At 44.0% G+C, this 15,391-nt stretch overlaps 1 protein-coding gene across 2 annotated transcripts in view; it reads right to left on the bottom strand.

Moving 5' to 3' along the window:
- Positions 1 to 301: 301 nt before the first annotated feature.
- LOC121277089 (exocyst complex component 6B) overlaps positions 302 to 15,391 on the bottom strand; it is a 632,802-nt gene continuing 617,712 nt past the window's right edge. The window contains exons 21-22 of one of the 2 annotated variants that reach the window (XM_041186104.1): positions 10,817 to 10,929; positions 302 to 6,276 (exon numbers count right to left, since the gene is read on the bottom strand). In XM_041186104.1, the coding sequence (XP_041042038.1) occupies positions 6,144 to 6,276; positions 10,817 to 10,929 (246 nt within the window). In that variant the 3' untranslated portion in view covers positions 302 to 6,143. The remainder of the gene's footprint in view (positions 6,277 to 10,816; positions 10,930 to 15,391) is intronic. The other variant, XM_041186075.1, reaches the window with a different exon arrangement.

Below are 15,391 nucleotides of genomic sequence, written 5' to 3'. Positions count from 1 at the left end.
CCGAGAGGGCAGATGGGGGCGTCTTAACATCTCATCCAAAAGGTGGGAACTCTGACAGTGCAGCATTCCCTCTGTACTGGGCTGGAGTTTCAGCCTGGATTATGTGCTCAAGTTAAACCCATGACCATCTGAATTAGAGATGGCAGTGCACAATCATTAAGTTACCATACTACGCTGAGTTAGGGGGCATTGAGTTAGGGGTGGATAATGTTCTTGAGGCATTGATTGTTTTTTTGTTGTTGGTGAAAAGCTGTTTTGTAAGACTGAGATGTGTGGAAAAGAAACAGCAGTGAGAGAGTTGGCCAACTAAGCAGTTTTATTTCGGTCAACCCGTGGTCTATATGCTGAGGGTAGCAAGTCTTTCCCATGATAATTTGCACCTTGCAAATGGGTAACAAGCAAAGAAAACAATTTGCCCCCTCGTTTTGTTCATTTTTTTTGTAAATTCCGCATTTGTGCAAAAAAAAATACCTGTGCAATTTCCAACAAATAGAACATTTGAAGAATAAAAAACAGAAACTAGCCACCTAGCAGCCTGATGAGGCCGAGAACTAGGAGTGCATAAGTGAAACATGACACTGAGTATTACAATGATTATAACAGTCAGTAAGCAAACCTCCAGCAAACCCAACACCTACCCTGCAAATCATGTACTCTTCTTTATGTAGTGGCCTAGGATACTGTAAGCTGTGTTCACCGAGAGCTTCTATATATACAATCTGTACGTGTTTAGGTGTTCCCTTTTCATAACATATTAATAAAAAGCAGTTATGGCTGTACTCTTCCCCATTCCCCATCCAATCCCCCTAATTCAAGGTCAAGCATGCCCATTGAAAATAGTGTGACAAAGTGGGCAGTCTTTCTGAGTGACATAATTTGCTTGAATTATTAGTACCAACTAATGTCAGGATAAAACAGAAAGTTCCGGAAATATAAAGCCAGTCAATCACCATCTGCAGCAAGCTCCTTGCAATTATGTATCTTTTGAAAAGAATCATCAAGGTGACTTAAGTTTTAAGGATTACAAAGTCAATTGACAGGCAATCTGTTTCATTAGGAATTTCATTCCAGTGGACATAATTTAGATTATATCAGGAGGAAGAACGGAAGTTAGTGGGAATTTCTTCACCCAAAGCAACAAGAGGCTTGGAATCAGTTACCAGCAAAGCATTTTGAAGTGAGCTGTGTAACTGGAGTAAAGAGACAATCAGCTATGTTTTTGGAAGGAAACAACATATGGGTGTATGGTGAGTTGAGAATGAGGGATATGATGGTTAAGGGATTCAGGGATAGGACAGAAGAGATTAAGGGATGTCAGGAGAAGAGGTTAAATGTTATGGGGGAGGAGTTGAGAGAAATGGTAGCGAAGGATTGAGGATTATGGTGAGAAGCGACTGAAAGATGTAGTGAGGAGGGATTCAAGGGGTGGGGCTGAGAGATATAATGAATAACAGAATGAGATAAATAGCGGGAAAAAATTGATATATACGATGAATAAGAGATTTAGCGATTAGTGATTGATGAATATTGGGAAGAGCTTGGTTGATATGTGAAAGGGTGAAGAGGCTTGTGGGGTCTAATGACCATTCTCTGTTCTTCACAATCCTGCTTATATTAATGTTAGTTGATACTGTTAACAGTTCTCGCTCCTCAGAAACCTCCAGCTCCCCATCAAATTTGCTATCATCACACCATTCCTCAAAACAGATCTTTGATGCATCTGTACTTGCAACATACCAACCCACTTCTGTTTCCTCTCAAAGTCCTTGAACATATTATCGCCTTCCAAATATGTGCCCATCTTTCCCTGAATTCCATGTTTGAATACCTTCTGATCAGGTTTCTGTCCCTGACACAGTACTGAAATGGCTCTTATTAATGGGACAAATGAGATTTTATGTGACTGTGACAAAGCTAAGCTATCCCTATTAGTCCTTCTTTAACTGCCTAGGCCTTTGATGTGGTTGACCTCATCATCCTCCTCCAACACCTCTCCATGGCTCCCATGGGTGGAACTGTACTCGCATGGTTCCATTCTTAACTATTCAGTTGTAGCCAGAGATATATCTGCAATGACTTCTCCTCTTACTCCCACACTATTACCTCTGGTGACTCCATGTATAGTTTCTTGGCACCTTCCATTTCTCATCTGCTTGCCACCATTTGGCAATATCATTCGAAAATACAGCTCAGATTACACCCAGTTCTACCTCGCCAAATCCTTCCTTGACCTCTCCACTTGTCTCTAAACTGGCAGATTGCTTGTCCAACATTGGATGAGCATTAGATGATCAGAAATTTCCTCCAACTAAATATTGGGAAGACTGAAGCCATTGTTTGCTGCCCCCATCTCAGATTCCTCAATTTCCTAATCACAAACTCTATCCTTCTCGCCCTTTCATTTATCTCAGGCTGAACTAGATTGTTCGTAACTTTGGTGTCATACTTGACCAAGAAGAGCTTCCACATCTCCACAACATCAGTAAGACTGTCTTTTTTCACCTCTGAAACATAGAAGGTTTATGAGCACAACGATTTATCGAGCCCATCGTATCCAGCTTCGCCCTTGCCTCAGATACCCTGTCCAGAAACCTCAGCCATGCCTTTTGTTATCTCTAGGCTTGACATTTCCAGTGCACTTTGGCTGGCCTCTCATGTTCTACCATCTGTAAAATTGAGGTCATCCAAAACTCTGCTGTGTTCTGACTTGTGCCAAATTTGGTTCACACATCACATTGTGCTTACTGACCTACAATGACTTTCTGCTAAGTAACACTGATTTTTGGTGTTTTCAAATTTCTCCATGGCCTCACCCCTCCCCACCTCTGTCATCTTCTCCAGCCCTACAACCCTCTGAGATATATGCATTCTTCTCTTGATTTTAATTGCTTCATTATGGTGGCTCTACCCTTACCCGCCAAGGCCACAAGCTCTGAAATTCACTCTTTAAATTTCTTGTGCCTCTCTTTCCTCCTTTAAGATGCTACTTAAAATCGATATTTTTGATAAATCTTTTGGTTATCTGACGTCATATCCCTTATCTGATTCAGTGTCAAATTTTGTTTAATAATGTCCCTGTGAAGCACCTTGGGAAGATTTACTCTGTTAAAGGTGTTACATAAATACAAGTTGTTGCTCTCATCAGCCCTTATTCATAGTCCACCTGATGTTCTAGTCTTGCCTTTGACAGATGTTGACTATATAAATCCATGACTTCCTGTCCCTGTAAATTTCCAATTTCCAGCATTCGTAGGGTTTAATTTTTGTCCACCTTATCTTGTTAGTACAATCGGGCATCTAATGCTGTTCGCACTGGGGATAAAGAGGTCGCTGCAGTCCGTCAAGTAATTTCAAATTAACAATCAAATGTGCCTTGTACCAGGCTGGTACAGAGAGGAAAACACTTAAACAGCAATGAAGATCTCCTCAGACTCAGCAACATCATCTTAGAGTTATTACTGGTGGCAAAATAAAACTGTCCTGTGACTAGGGAGCACATGTAGCTATATTCTTGCCTCGGTCATCATCCCCTAACGTCGCCGAAAGATGTCAACTCTTGTTCGGGTCCAGTTCTGTCAATGCAGGCCATCCACAAACTCAGCCAGTCCAGGATATTGGAATACGGGAGCAGCGCAGTCCAACTCGCACGCAGTTTAACCACCTGAAGGAGAACGGGGTTTCGGAATATGACGAGTTCGGGAGCCAGTCGCGTTCCTCCCAACTGAACTGAGGGCGAGAGGGTTGATGAGAGTGCAACTCAACTGGAACTCTGGCCAAGATCAGCCGGTGAGACAGGGAGGCAGGGGAGCAACATCTTCCAGCTCTGGATGAAGAGATACTCCCGGAGTGAATGCACTGCTCTGCTGTAAAGCGCTTCACATTTTCTTTTCAAGGTTAGGATGTTCCAGAAATGATTTAATGTATTTAAAATGGTTACTGACCTAGAATGTGAGTGCTAAACCTTGCTGTCAGGAGCCACTGCTATTGGTCTTTTAAAGTAACTGACTGGTTGGCTCAGTGGGTGAGGCATTGAATTTTCACTTCTGAAGCCAGGATCGCAGCAGCATATAGCTCCAAAAATTTGGCCCTCTGACTCCAAAGAGGTGATTGTGCTTGGCTGGTGGAGTAGAAGGGAAAATTTCACACCCTCGCAGTAGGGGGGCATACTCTTGAGTTTGTGGTCAAAATACAGGAAGGAATTTTGCATCTAGACCTGTGCTGTGCCTGTAAATCTAGGTGTGCCTTATAAGTAATTGACCCTTGCAAAAAATGTTCCATTTTTCGGTATTAATGTTGAACAATCACAATGTTCGCCAAATGAAATGTGAAAATGTCACTTGCTAATGAAAGGCAGATCCAGACAATGCGATGGGGCTCAAGAAAGGTGATTGTGTCTGCACTGATGTTAAGCCAACTCCCTTCTATCATCGAGTTCTTAAGCTCTTTCCACCTTGACACCTCACTGCTTCAATGAGCTGTGGCGCTCGTTTGCCTTTCATCAGCAAGTTTCTGCCACTTCTAGCACTCAACTAATCTGTACTTATCCACTAGTTAAGCAGGGTCAATTAAGGGATAAATTGCCAAAGATGACACAGTTGGTAAGGGCAGGCTCACTCATACTGATGTGTAAAGCCAGGCTGTCGGACATAATTGGCGATTAAGCCATCCAGCCTGGCTTGGTAATGAGCTGTTGATGGGGCTGTCTGATCTTCACAGTGGGCATTCTTTTATCTGGCTCTGTTCAGCTGGAGACAGCAATGAGCTAATGGGAAGTGCAGTCCTGACCGGACGTACAGCAAGAAGCTTCCTAATGCTCTGTGCTGGCGAACTGCACATCTTCATTTGGTTACGCCACTGGGAAAACACAAGGTTCCTCAGAAGGCACTTACCAAACTCTGTCTAAACCCAGCTAAGTGTGGTCCCTACAGGCAGAGATTGCACACTCCATATCTGCCTGCATGGGCTTGGAGACTCAAATGTGATGAGATTCCATGTACATCATGCACACAAAAAAATTCCTCCCCCAGCCCCCTGTATTTTACAATGTTAATCCAGTTCCCTTGCATTGTCACCCCAGTAACCCCTCTCCCTAGCACCGTGTTACTGACAGTATCTCTACTGATGTTAAACTGGCTCCCACACACTGTCACTCAGTAACCCCTCCCTCAGCATGTTATGTCACTGAAGTCTACTTATGTCTACTGATGTTAATCCAGCTCCCTCACGCTGTCACCCAGTAAACCCTCCCTGTGTTACTGACTTTATCTCTCCTGATGTTAATTCAGCTCCGTCACACAATTGGCCTCGCCATTCCCTTAAAAATGTCAGCATTCGCTGGTTTATATTTGAAAATAAGGCAGTATGAACAAAAAATGCGTGTTGATTTTTTTTGGTGATAACGTGGATTCACTTCCAAGAATGGTGTCACCTGAAAGTGGGGCTGTGGAATGTGTTCAGTAATCAGTGCAAGACATCTGAATGGAAAAAGTGTTCCAAGCAGTAACTGTGAGTTAATGAGTTCATTTGGTGGCAGATAGCAATGATGAGGGTGGAAGGTACGGCTCCATGGGATGCAGCTTGGCCTAGAATGAAGGCAGAAGGGAGAGAGGAGAAGAGGGTTTGCGAGTGACGAAAGGAGAAATGTTCAGTCGTGCAGTCCAGGTTGAGGGTCAATATTCAGCATTTCTGCGGACCCCTCCAATCTCCTGTGGGTCCTAAAGTCTAGCGTAAGGTTTAGAGATGGCAGATCTTTGCTTTGAACTGCTGCACAAAATCCGCTCATCCAAAAAATACCCCCATGAACTATCAAGAGGTGTAGTGTTTTCTCATAAAACGGGCACCGTGTCCATGAATTGATCAGCAAAGCCATGTGTGTCTGCAGGAGGGATACTGAGCAGTGGCATTGCTCTTTGCCTTCACAGCAGCCCCACGATACCTTGCAAGGCAGTTTGCAACATTTCTCAGCAAGTTTGTAAACAAAGCAACAACAGAAAAAGAAGCTTGCCAAACACTTGTTGCCCCTTTAAAGGAGTGCACTGGTCTCAGTTTCCGTGGTCGTGATGGCACATTGTCCAATATCCAGCATTATGTGCAACCAACAGGGAAAGAGGGAGGGAGGGAGGGAGGGAAGGACTGGAGCAGGTTCAATGGTGGTGGGACATGCTGTTGATTAGACTCCTGAGCTGTTTTGCCACGGTATCTATGAGCTTCTGCTTGTCCCGTTCGTTCTTGCGGAACTGTGCAAAGACATTGTTCTTCCTGCTGGTGTCTTTCATTCTGGAAGAGAGTCACAGTATTTGGTTAAAAGAGGCGGTTCAGGATCTTTACGTGACTCTGAGAACATGATTGCAATCAATTAAGCAAAAACAAGAGAAACTGTGCCATCAGACTGCACATTTTTTGAATGGATAGAAAATCACACCTTGAAATATTGTGAAGCCGCAACTGGAAAACCTTTTCTGATATGACACAGAAAAATGTCTCACTGTGCACCATTGTGAATTTTTCCAATTAACATAACTAAGGTGTAGTGATAAATTTCACTGGTTCATTAATCCAGAGGATGCAAATTCGAAACCCACCATGGTAGCTGGAGAATTTGAATTCAGTTTGAATCAAGCAAAAAATTAAAAGTCATTGTAATGATCATCACAAAGCTGTTAGATTGTTGTAAAAACTTAACTAGTTCGCTAATGCCCTGAAGGAAAGGAATCCTACAGTTATTACTCAGTCTGGGCTTATTCCACATCAATGTTGTTGACTTTTAACTGCTCTCACAGTTCTATCATCACCTTCTCAGGGCAACAAGTGCTAGCCTTAGCAACAACAAATTATTGATGGGACAGTGTAAAAGCAACTTAACACTGTGTCTAACCCGTGCTGTACCTGCTCTGGGGGTGTTCGATGGGGACAGGGTAGAGGGAGCTTTACTCTGTATCTAACCCTGTGCTATATCTACCCTGGGAGTGCCTGATGCGACAGCATAGGGGGAGCTTTACTCTGTATCCAACCCTGTGCTGTACCAGTCCTGGGAGTGTTTGATGGGACAGTATAGAGGGAGCTTTACTCTGTATCTAACCCCGTGCTGTACCTGTCTTGGGAGTGTTTAATGGGACAGTGTAGAGGGAGTTTTACTCTGTATCTAATCTTGTGCTCTACCTGTCTTGGGAGTGTTTGATGGGACAGTGTAGAGGAAGCTTTACTCTGTATCTAACCCTGTGCTGTACCTGTCCTAGGAGTGTTTGATGGGACAGTGTAGAGGGAGCTTTACTCTGTATCTAACCTTGTGCTGTGCTTGTCCTGGGAGTGTTTGATGGGACAGTGTAGAGGGAGCTTTACTCTGTATCTAACCCTGTGCTGTACCTGTCCTGGGAGTGTTTGATGGGGATAGTGTAGAGGGAGCTTTACTCTGTATCTAACCCCATGCTGTACCTGTCCTGGGAGTGTTTGATGGGACAGTGTAGAGAGAGCTTTGCTCTGTAACTCGCCCCGTGGTGTACCTGTCCTGGGAGTGTTTCATGGAACAACGTAGAGGGAGCTTTACCCTGTATTGAATCCGGGAATACATGAACTTTAAAATAAACTCTTTACACAAAGGATGCCCTTCACCAACAGCTGATGAAAAGGTGCTCTTGAAAAGTTATAAAGGGAAGAAGATAGTTGCTGGAAATAAAAGAACATTGAAAGATTTGAGGAATGCGCAGGAGAGTGGGATTGAAATGCAAGGTTCACATGGAAAAACAAAATGGGCTGAATAGCATGTTCTAGGGATCAGATATTCTATACCTGATGGGAAATTGTGGTTGGATTTTCACCCTGTATTTAACTGTATTGAGCCTGATTTGGGAGTGCTTGATGCTGACAATCGCTGCATGAAACGCAAGTTACCCTGACTTCCAAGCTTGATGTACCTTAAATAAAAACAGAGGGTGCTGGAAAAGCTCAGCAAGTCTGGCAGCATCTGTGGAGAGAGGAAACAGAGTTCACGTTTCAAGCCCAATATGATTTCTTCAGAACTCAAATTCCGAAGAAAAGCCATATTGGACTCAAAACGTTAACTCTGTTTCTCTCTCCGCAGATGCTTCCAGACCTGCTGGGCTTTTCCAGCACCCTCTGTTTTTATTTCAGAGCTCCAGCATCCGCAGTAGTTTGCTTTTATTTTGACGTACCTTATTTGACCAGCACAAGACTCACACTTCTCGATATAACAATACCTATGAGGAGCTGGGAGGGCGTTCTCATCAAAAGCCCTTGGCTGCTACAAACATGTTATTCGGAAAAATAACATTAACGCTCATCAGCTCAAATTGCTGTCTTAGGGCCAGCACTTGTACCAAGGGTTAAAGTGTTAGACACAATCCAACTATGGAGAAACACGAGGTATAATTGTAAGGTTGGTGGTTTTTCCATAGCTGGAATGATGCAGGTTGAAAATTTCACTCAGCCATTTCTGAAATTCTCTGACAGTTGTGCCTGTTTTCAGTGAAAGGTTGGCTACAAGTTGCTCCAGAGAGTTGATACTTACGCCCGAGAGATCCTACAATGCAGCAGTAATATAAAAGGAAAAACCGTCAAACTTTTAAATTTTCTTGAGAATGCAGCTTAATTACAGCTCAAGCTGCTTTCTCCTCTATTTTGAAACTTTTTCCCCCATCAAACTTACTCTGCACCTCACATCTCTGCTGAAAGTTTTGACACACATAGGGGCTTCCCCTTGTCTCTTAGGAGACAGTATGACCATAATGTAGGAGCAGGAGTAGGCCAATTCCCCATAACCCTTGATTCCCTTACTGATTTAAAATCAGTCTATCTCAGCCTTGAATATACCTAATGACTCAGCCTCTACAGCCCTCTGCGGTAAAGAATTCCCCAGATTGACTACCCTCTGAGAGAAGAAATTCCTCCTTGGCTATGTTTTAAATGGGCGCCCCTTACTCTGAGATTATGCCCTCTGGTTCTAGACTCTCCCACAAGCTCTCTGGTTCAAGACTCTCTCTCAGCATCTCCCTGTCAACTCCCCTAAGAATCTTTTTTGTTTCAATAAGGTCACCTCTCATTCTTCTAAATTCCAATGAGACCCAACCTACTCAACCTCTCCTCATAAGAAAATCCCTCCATACCCAGGATCAACCTAGTGAACCTTCTCTGGACTGCCTCCAATGGCAGTATATCTTTCCCTTAGCCCAAAAGGTCACTGAACATACAAAGTGAGTAACGGGAGGTTATTCAGCTAAGGCAGAGCAGTTAATCCTGTCCTCATTTAATATCCAGTTAAGTGGCTAGAGATGGATAGTGACCATGAGAGAGTGTGTTGGGGGAGTATGGATGTGGGGGTGGTGTTGGTGGAAGAGAGAGAGAGTGAGTGTGGGACAGTAAAGAGAGAGAGAGAGAGAAAGTTAGTGTGGACAGCGGAGTTAGCGTGTGTGGGCAGGAGAGAAAGTGAAAGGGTGAATGTATGAGGCAGGAGAGAGGGAGATTTGGGGGAGGGGCTGAGACAGAGTGGGATGAAGGCAAAGGGAGAGAAGAGGGTGTGATGACAGGTGTAATCTAAACAGATTCAGCATGACCTGCTTAGGGCAAAGTGTTGATTTTAAAATTCTCATGAAATCCCTCCCAACCTATGAAACATCCTCCATCGATACAATCCTCCAAGATTTCCACCCTACTCCAATTCTGGCCTCTTAAAGTATCTCTGATTTTCATCGGTGGTTGTAACTTCAGCTGCCTAATCCCTAAATGCTGGAATTCCCTCTCTAAACTTCTCTGCCTCTTTCCTCCTTTTAAGTCACTCCTTAAAACCTTCTATTTCCTAATAGCTCCTTATGTGGTTTGGTGTCAAGTTATTGTCTGGTCATTTTCCCCTAAAGGACCTAGAGATATTTTTACTATGTTAGGCATCATACAAAAACAAGCTGTTGTTATTCCTTTTTATTTGTTCATGGGATGTGGGCATCACTGGCTATGCCAGCATTTATTGCCCATCCCTAATTGCCCTTGAGAAGGTGGTGGTGAACTGCCTTCTTGAACTGCTGCAGTCTATGTGGGTGTAGATACACCCACTGTGCTGTTAGGGAGGGAGTTCCAGGATTTTGTCCCAGTGACAGTGAAGGTACGGCAATATATTCTCAAGCCAGGGTGGTGTGTGGCTTGGAGGGGAGCTTCCAGGTGGTGGCGTTCCTATGCATCTGTTGCCCTTGTTCTTCTAGATGGTAGCAGTCGTGAGTCAGAGGATTGTGAGTCTTTGGAACTCTCTTCCTGAAAAGGCTGTAAAGCAGAGTCTTTGAATATTTTTAAGGGAGAGGTGGATAGACTCTTGATAAGCAAGGGGGTCATAGGTTAGTCGGGGTAGGCAGGCTGCAGAGTTGAGGTTACTATCAGATCAGCTGTGATCTTACTAAATGGTGGAGCAGACTTGATGGGCTACTCCCGCTCCTTGTTCGTATGTTAAAAAGGTGCTAAGGAGCCTTGGTGAGTTCCTGCAGTGCATCTTGTAGGTGGTACACCCTGCTGCCACTGTGCGTCGGTGGTGAAGTGAATGAGTGTTTGTGGATGGGTTGTGAATCAAGTGGGCTGCTTTGTCCTGGATGATGGTGTTCTGGTTTGTATTGATTGCTTTGGCCATCTACAGTTCAACATGCCTGCTTTGCCGATGCTGCCCTGTTGACTCAGAAAAGCTGAGTCCGAAACAATTTGTACCCTGGCATTTAAACCACTGACCCACCCACAATGGACAACAGCCTCCATTCACAGAAGATATTTACATTGTTCCACATACAAGCCACTACCTGAACTGGAAGTCCCAAAGTGGCACACTTACTTATCCAGCAAGGCGAGGGCTGTTGTTGGATTCACCCTCAGGTATTTGCAGTTGGGCTGCCCATAATCTGCTAGGTATGTTGACCAATCCCACTGGATGAAGAGATCCAGAAGCTGTGTGAGCAAAATGGAGCAGAGGATTAGAATGACTGCCGAGGGGGTTTGGCGCTGTAGGAACAGCCTTACGCACTGTGACATCTCTCCCCAAACTGTGGAAGGGGGGAACACAATACTAAACAGTCAGGAAGACCCCCCTCCCCCAGCAAAGAGGGAAATTCTTTGGGAAACAAAACATGCAAGATTTTACAGACTATCATTCAAGCCAAATGCGACAGCAAAGGCTGCCAATAAAAATAAGGGAATCAAAAAAAGTTATACTACTCCAAATATCTTCCAAGCATATTGAATTGCTTAACATGCACAGCACAGAAACAGACCATTCGATCCAAGTGGTCCGTACAGGTGTTTATGCTTCACATTCGCCTCCTCCCACCCCTCTTCATCTCGTCTTATCAGGACGTACTTCTATTTCTCTCTCCCTCATTTAACTTCCTCCTAAATGCTTAATTCGGCTCAAGCACTTCCTTTATCAGCACTCTCACTACTCTCTGAGTGCCAATTTGGGCTTTCACTTCTTTGAGAAGCTTAATAACAGAGATATGGCTTGTAACATAACAAAGACATTAAAAGTTATAAATATTCCAACAAACAGTGACTAAACTTACCCATGTTGTAACATTTTGAGGTTTAAAATATGCCCAATATTGCTTCATAAGAGGTTGTTTGCATCGCCAAGAAGCCAAAAGATTTCACTCCATGGAGCTTACGCGAGCTTGTTCCGAGCATGCCTCCAGAATTTTTTTTTAATGATTGACAACGAGAGTGCCCGTTTCCAGTAATTGGAATGCACCCCTGCACAAAGTTAGTGAACCATTTTTTGGTACTTTGAAGGTGATATTAATCTACTTCTCCACTACTGAAACCTTATAACTCAGTAAAGCTGTCACCAAGATCTCTTTGAGCATTTAGGAGGAAGTTAAATGAGGGAGAGAGAAATAGATCTCTTCATCGGAATACTCTTTTTTTTCATCTCAGGTCAGATCCAAGCAGTCTTGTGACTCTGCTGATTGAGTGCTGGCTTTAGTCCATTCTTGTCTTTTGCACTGATCTGTTGGGTTCCCTCATCATTAAGGATGGGGATATTTGGGGAGCTTCCTCCTCCAATTAGTTATTTAATTGTCAACAACCATTCATGACCTAATGCAGCAGGAAGACAGAGCTTCCGCTGTTTGACATGCAAGTAGTCCTGTGTTGTAGCTTCACCAGGTTGACAGCTCATCTTTAGGTGTGCCTGGTGCTGCTTTTGGCATGTTCTTCTGCACTCTTCATTAAACCAGGGTTGATTCCGTGGTTTGATGGTAATGGTAGAGTGGTGGATGTGCCGGGCCTTGAGGTTACAGATTGTGTTTGAGTACAATTCTGCTGCTGCTGCTGATGGCCCACAGTGCCTCATGGATGCCCAGTTTTGAGTTGCTAGATCTGTTTGAAATTTATCACATTTAGCACAGTGGTAATGCCACACAACACAATGGAGGGTGGCCTCTATGTTAAGCTGGGACTGTCTCAACAAGGACGATGCATGGGGTGGTCACTCCTGCCAATGCTGTCATGGACAGATGCATCTGCGACTGGTAGATTGGTGAGGATAGAGTAAAGTATGTTTTTCCCTCTTGTTGGTTCCTTCGCCACCTGCCGCACACTAGTCTTGCAGCTATGTTATTAGGACTTGGCCAGCTCGGTTACTAGTGTTGCTATCAAGCTACTCTTGGTGATGGACATTGAAGTCCCCCACCCAGAGCACGTTCTGTGCCCTCCAAGCATGTTCAACATGGGGGAAGTACTGATTCATTAGCTGAGGGAAGTTGGGAGGTGGTAACTAGCAGCAAGTTCCCTTGCATATGTTTGACCTGATGCCATGAGAGTCAATGCTGAGGACTACCTCCGGACTGTATACCACTGTGCCGTTAACTTTTCTGGGTCTGTCCTGTCAATGGGCAGACCATACCCAGGGATGGTGATGGTGGTGTCTGGAACATTATTGGTCAGGTATGATTCCGTGAATATGATTGTGTTAGGCTGTTGCTTGACTAGTCTGTGAGACAGTTCTCCTAATTTCGGGGCAAGCCCCCAGATGTTAGTAAGGAGGACTTTGCAGGGTCAACAGGGCTGAGTTTGACTTTGACATTTCCGGTGCCTAGAGCCAGTATAAAATAAAGGATACTATTCTAAAGGGTATGCAGGAGCAGAGAGACCTGGGTGTATTTGTACATAAATCATTAAAGGTGGCAGGATCAGGTAGAGAGAGCTGTTTCTAAAACATAAAGTATTTGTGGCTTTATTAACATGGGCATAGAGTACAAGAGTAGGGAGGTAATGATGAATTTGTATAGGACACTGGTTAGACCTCAGCTGGAGTAGTGTGTACAGTTCTGGACGCCACACAATAGCAAGGATGTGAAAGCATTGGAGACAGTGCAGAAGAGGTTACGAGAATGGTTCCAGGGATGAGACACTTCAGTTATGAAGTTGGGACTGTTTTCCTTGGAGAGGAGAAGGCTGAGAGGAGACTTGATAGAAGTTTTCAAAATAATGAGGGGCCTGGACAGAGTAGATAGGGAGAAACTGTTCCCGCTCCTAAAAGGATCGAGAACCAGAGGGCACAGTTTTAAAGTGTTTTGCAAAACAAGCAAAAGAGAACATTTTTTTTTCACACAGTGAGTAGTTAGGATTTGGAATGCACCGCCTGAAGTGTGGTGGAGGCAGGTTCAATTGAGGCATTCAATAGGGCATTGAATGATCACTTAAATAGAAACAATGAGCAGGGTTACAGGGAAAAGGCAGGAGATTGGCACTAACTGAAATGCTTAGAGAGTCGGTGCAGACACGATGGGCTGAATGGCCTCCTTCTACGCCGTAACAATTCTGTGAGTCTGTGAGGTTGATGTTGGGTTTTTTGTCCGGTTCCATTCCTTTTAGACTTTGTAGCAATTTGGTACAACTGAGTGGATTGTTACGCCATGTCAGACACAATTTATGACACAATTGCTGTGGGGCTGGAGCCAGACCAGGTAAGGACGGCAGATTTCCTTCCCTAAAGGGCATTAGTGAACCAGATGGTTTTTTTTTTAATGACAATCAACAGTGGTTTCATGGTCACCGTTAGGCTAGCTTTTAATTCCAGAACATTAGCCTGGGTCTCCGGATTACCAGTCAGTGACATTACCACGACGTCACCGCCTCCCCTTGTCCCAACTAGTGGGAATCCCCTCCATTGCACCATCTAAGAGAGGTTCTGGGGCATTTAGCAATTTGGTTTAATGAATGTTAATGCTTGTTAATACGAGAAACCCAGCAATGTTGGTGTTAATGCCCTCCAAAGGCAATGGTGAGATAAAGTTAAAGGCTCCCACACCTACAGGGTAGATGCTGAAAGGCTGTTTCCACTGGTTGGTGAGTCTAGACCCAGGGGTCAGCCTCAGGAAAAGAAATCAGCCATTTAGAACCGAGATGAGAATCAATTACTTCACCCAGAGAGTTGTGAATCTCTGAAATACTCTGCCCCAGAGAGCTATGGATACACAGGCAATTAACATATTCAAGGCCAAGATCCATAGATTCTTAAATGCCAAGGAAATCAAGGGATATGGGAATAGAGCGGGAAATTGGAGTTGATGTAGAAGATCTACCACAATCTTCCTCCTACTCTTCTCTCTGAAAAAGAGAAAGGCTTGCATTTCTATAGCACCTTACAGGAACTTCAAAGCACTTTACAGTCAATGTAGTACTTCTGAAACGTAGTCACTGTTGTAATGTCGGAAATTCTGCCTAAAATTCTTACTGTGCTGGTGTGAATTTCCTGTTTCCCATACCCACCAGTCTTGGACTGAGTATCGCAGTTCAGACTCATCAGGCTCAATAAATGAGTACTGGAGGGACTGCTGCCAACTCTCTTGGGCTAGCAGAATGAAAAGACTTGTCTAATCAGCCTGTACTGGATTTGAACCCAGGTTTCAGAGATTAATGGGCAGTGTGCTGACTGACTGCTCCACCCAGTCCCCAAGTCCATATCCCTTCTAATCTCTGCTGATCCCTTGAATTTTTCCCTTGCATGTAACAAACAGATTAGGTGTAAAGCACTTCCTTCCAGTTTAACAATACGGCTGGCTTTCTTTGTGTCTCTAAGTAGAGGTTTAAAGTTCATGAGATAGAGTGCCCGCACGTGTCTTGCTGCTCCACAGAGTTCAAACTGAGGTTACTGGCACAAGGCCAGCAATACACCAAGTATGTGAGGTATTCTTCATACTTCAAAAAAAATTAAAGTTGCACAGGTTACAATTAATGCTCATCAATCTCTACCACTGGCAAAGCAAGTCCATGTTTGCAAATAGCGTGCAAGTGAAACACACCAATTATTATGATGAGTGAATTGTGATTGATGGCTGGAGTATGCCACACACGCACACACACACACACTGCACCCGCACTGCACATGCATACTGCAGTTTTGTTACACATG

Source organism: Carcharodon carcharias, chromosome 1 (genome assembly GCF_017639515.1).
Source record: "Carcharodon carcharias isolate sCarCar2 chromosome 1, sCarCar2.pri, whole genome shotgun sequence".
In the NCBI taxonomy this organism is placed as follows: domain Eukaryota; kingdom Metazoa; phylum Chordata; class Chondrichthyes; order Lamniformes; family Lamnidae; genus Carcharodon; species Carcharodon carcharias.
The sequence above is the reverse complement of the archived record's forward strand: the minus strand, read 5'-3'. Positions and strand labels throughout refer to the sequence as shown.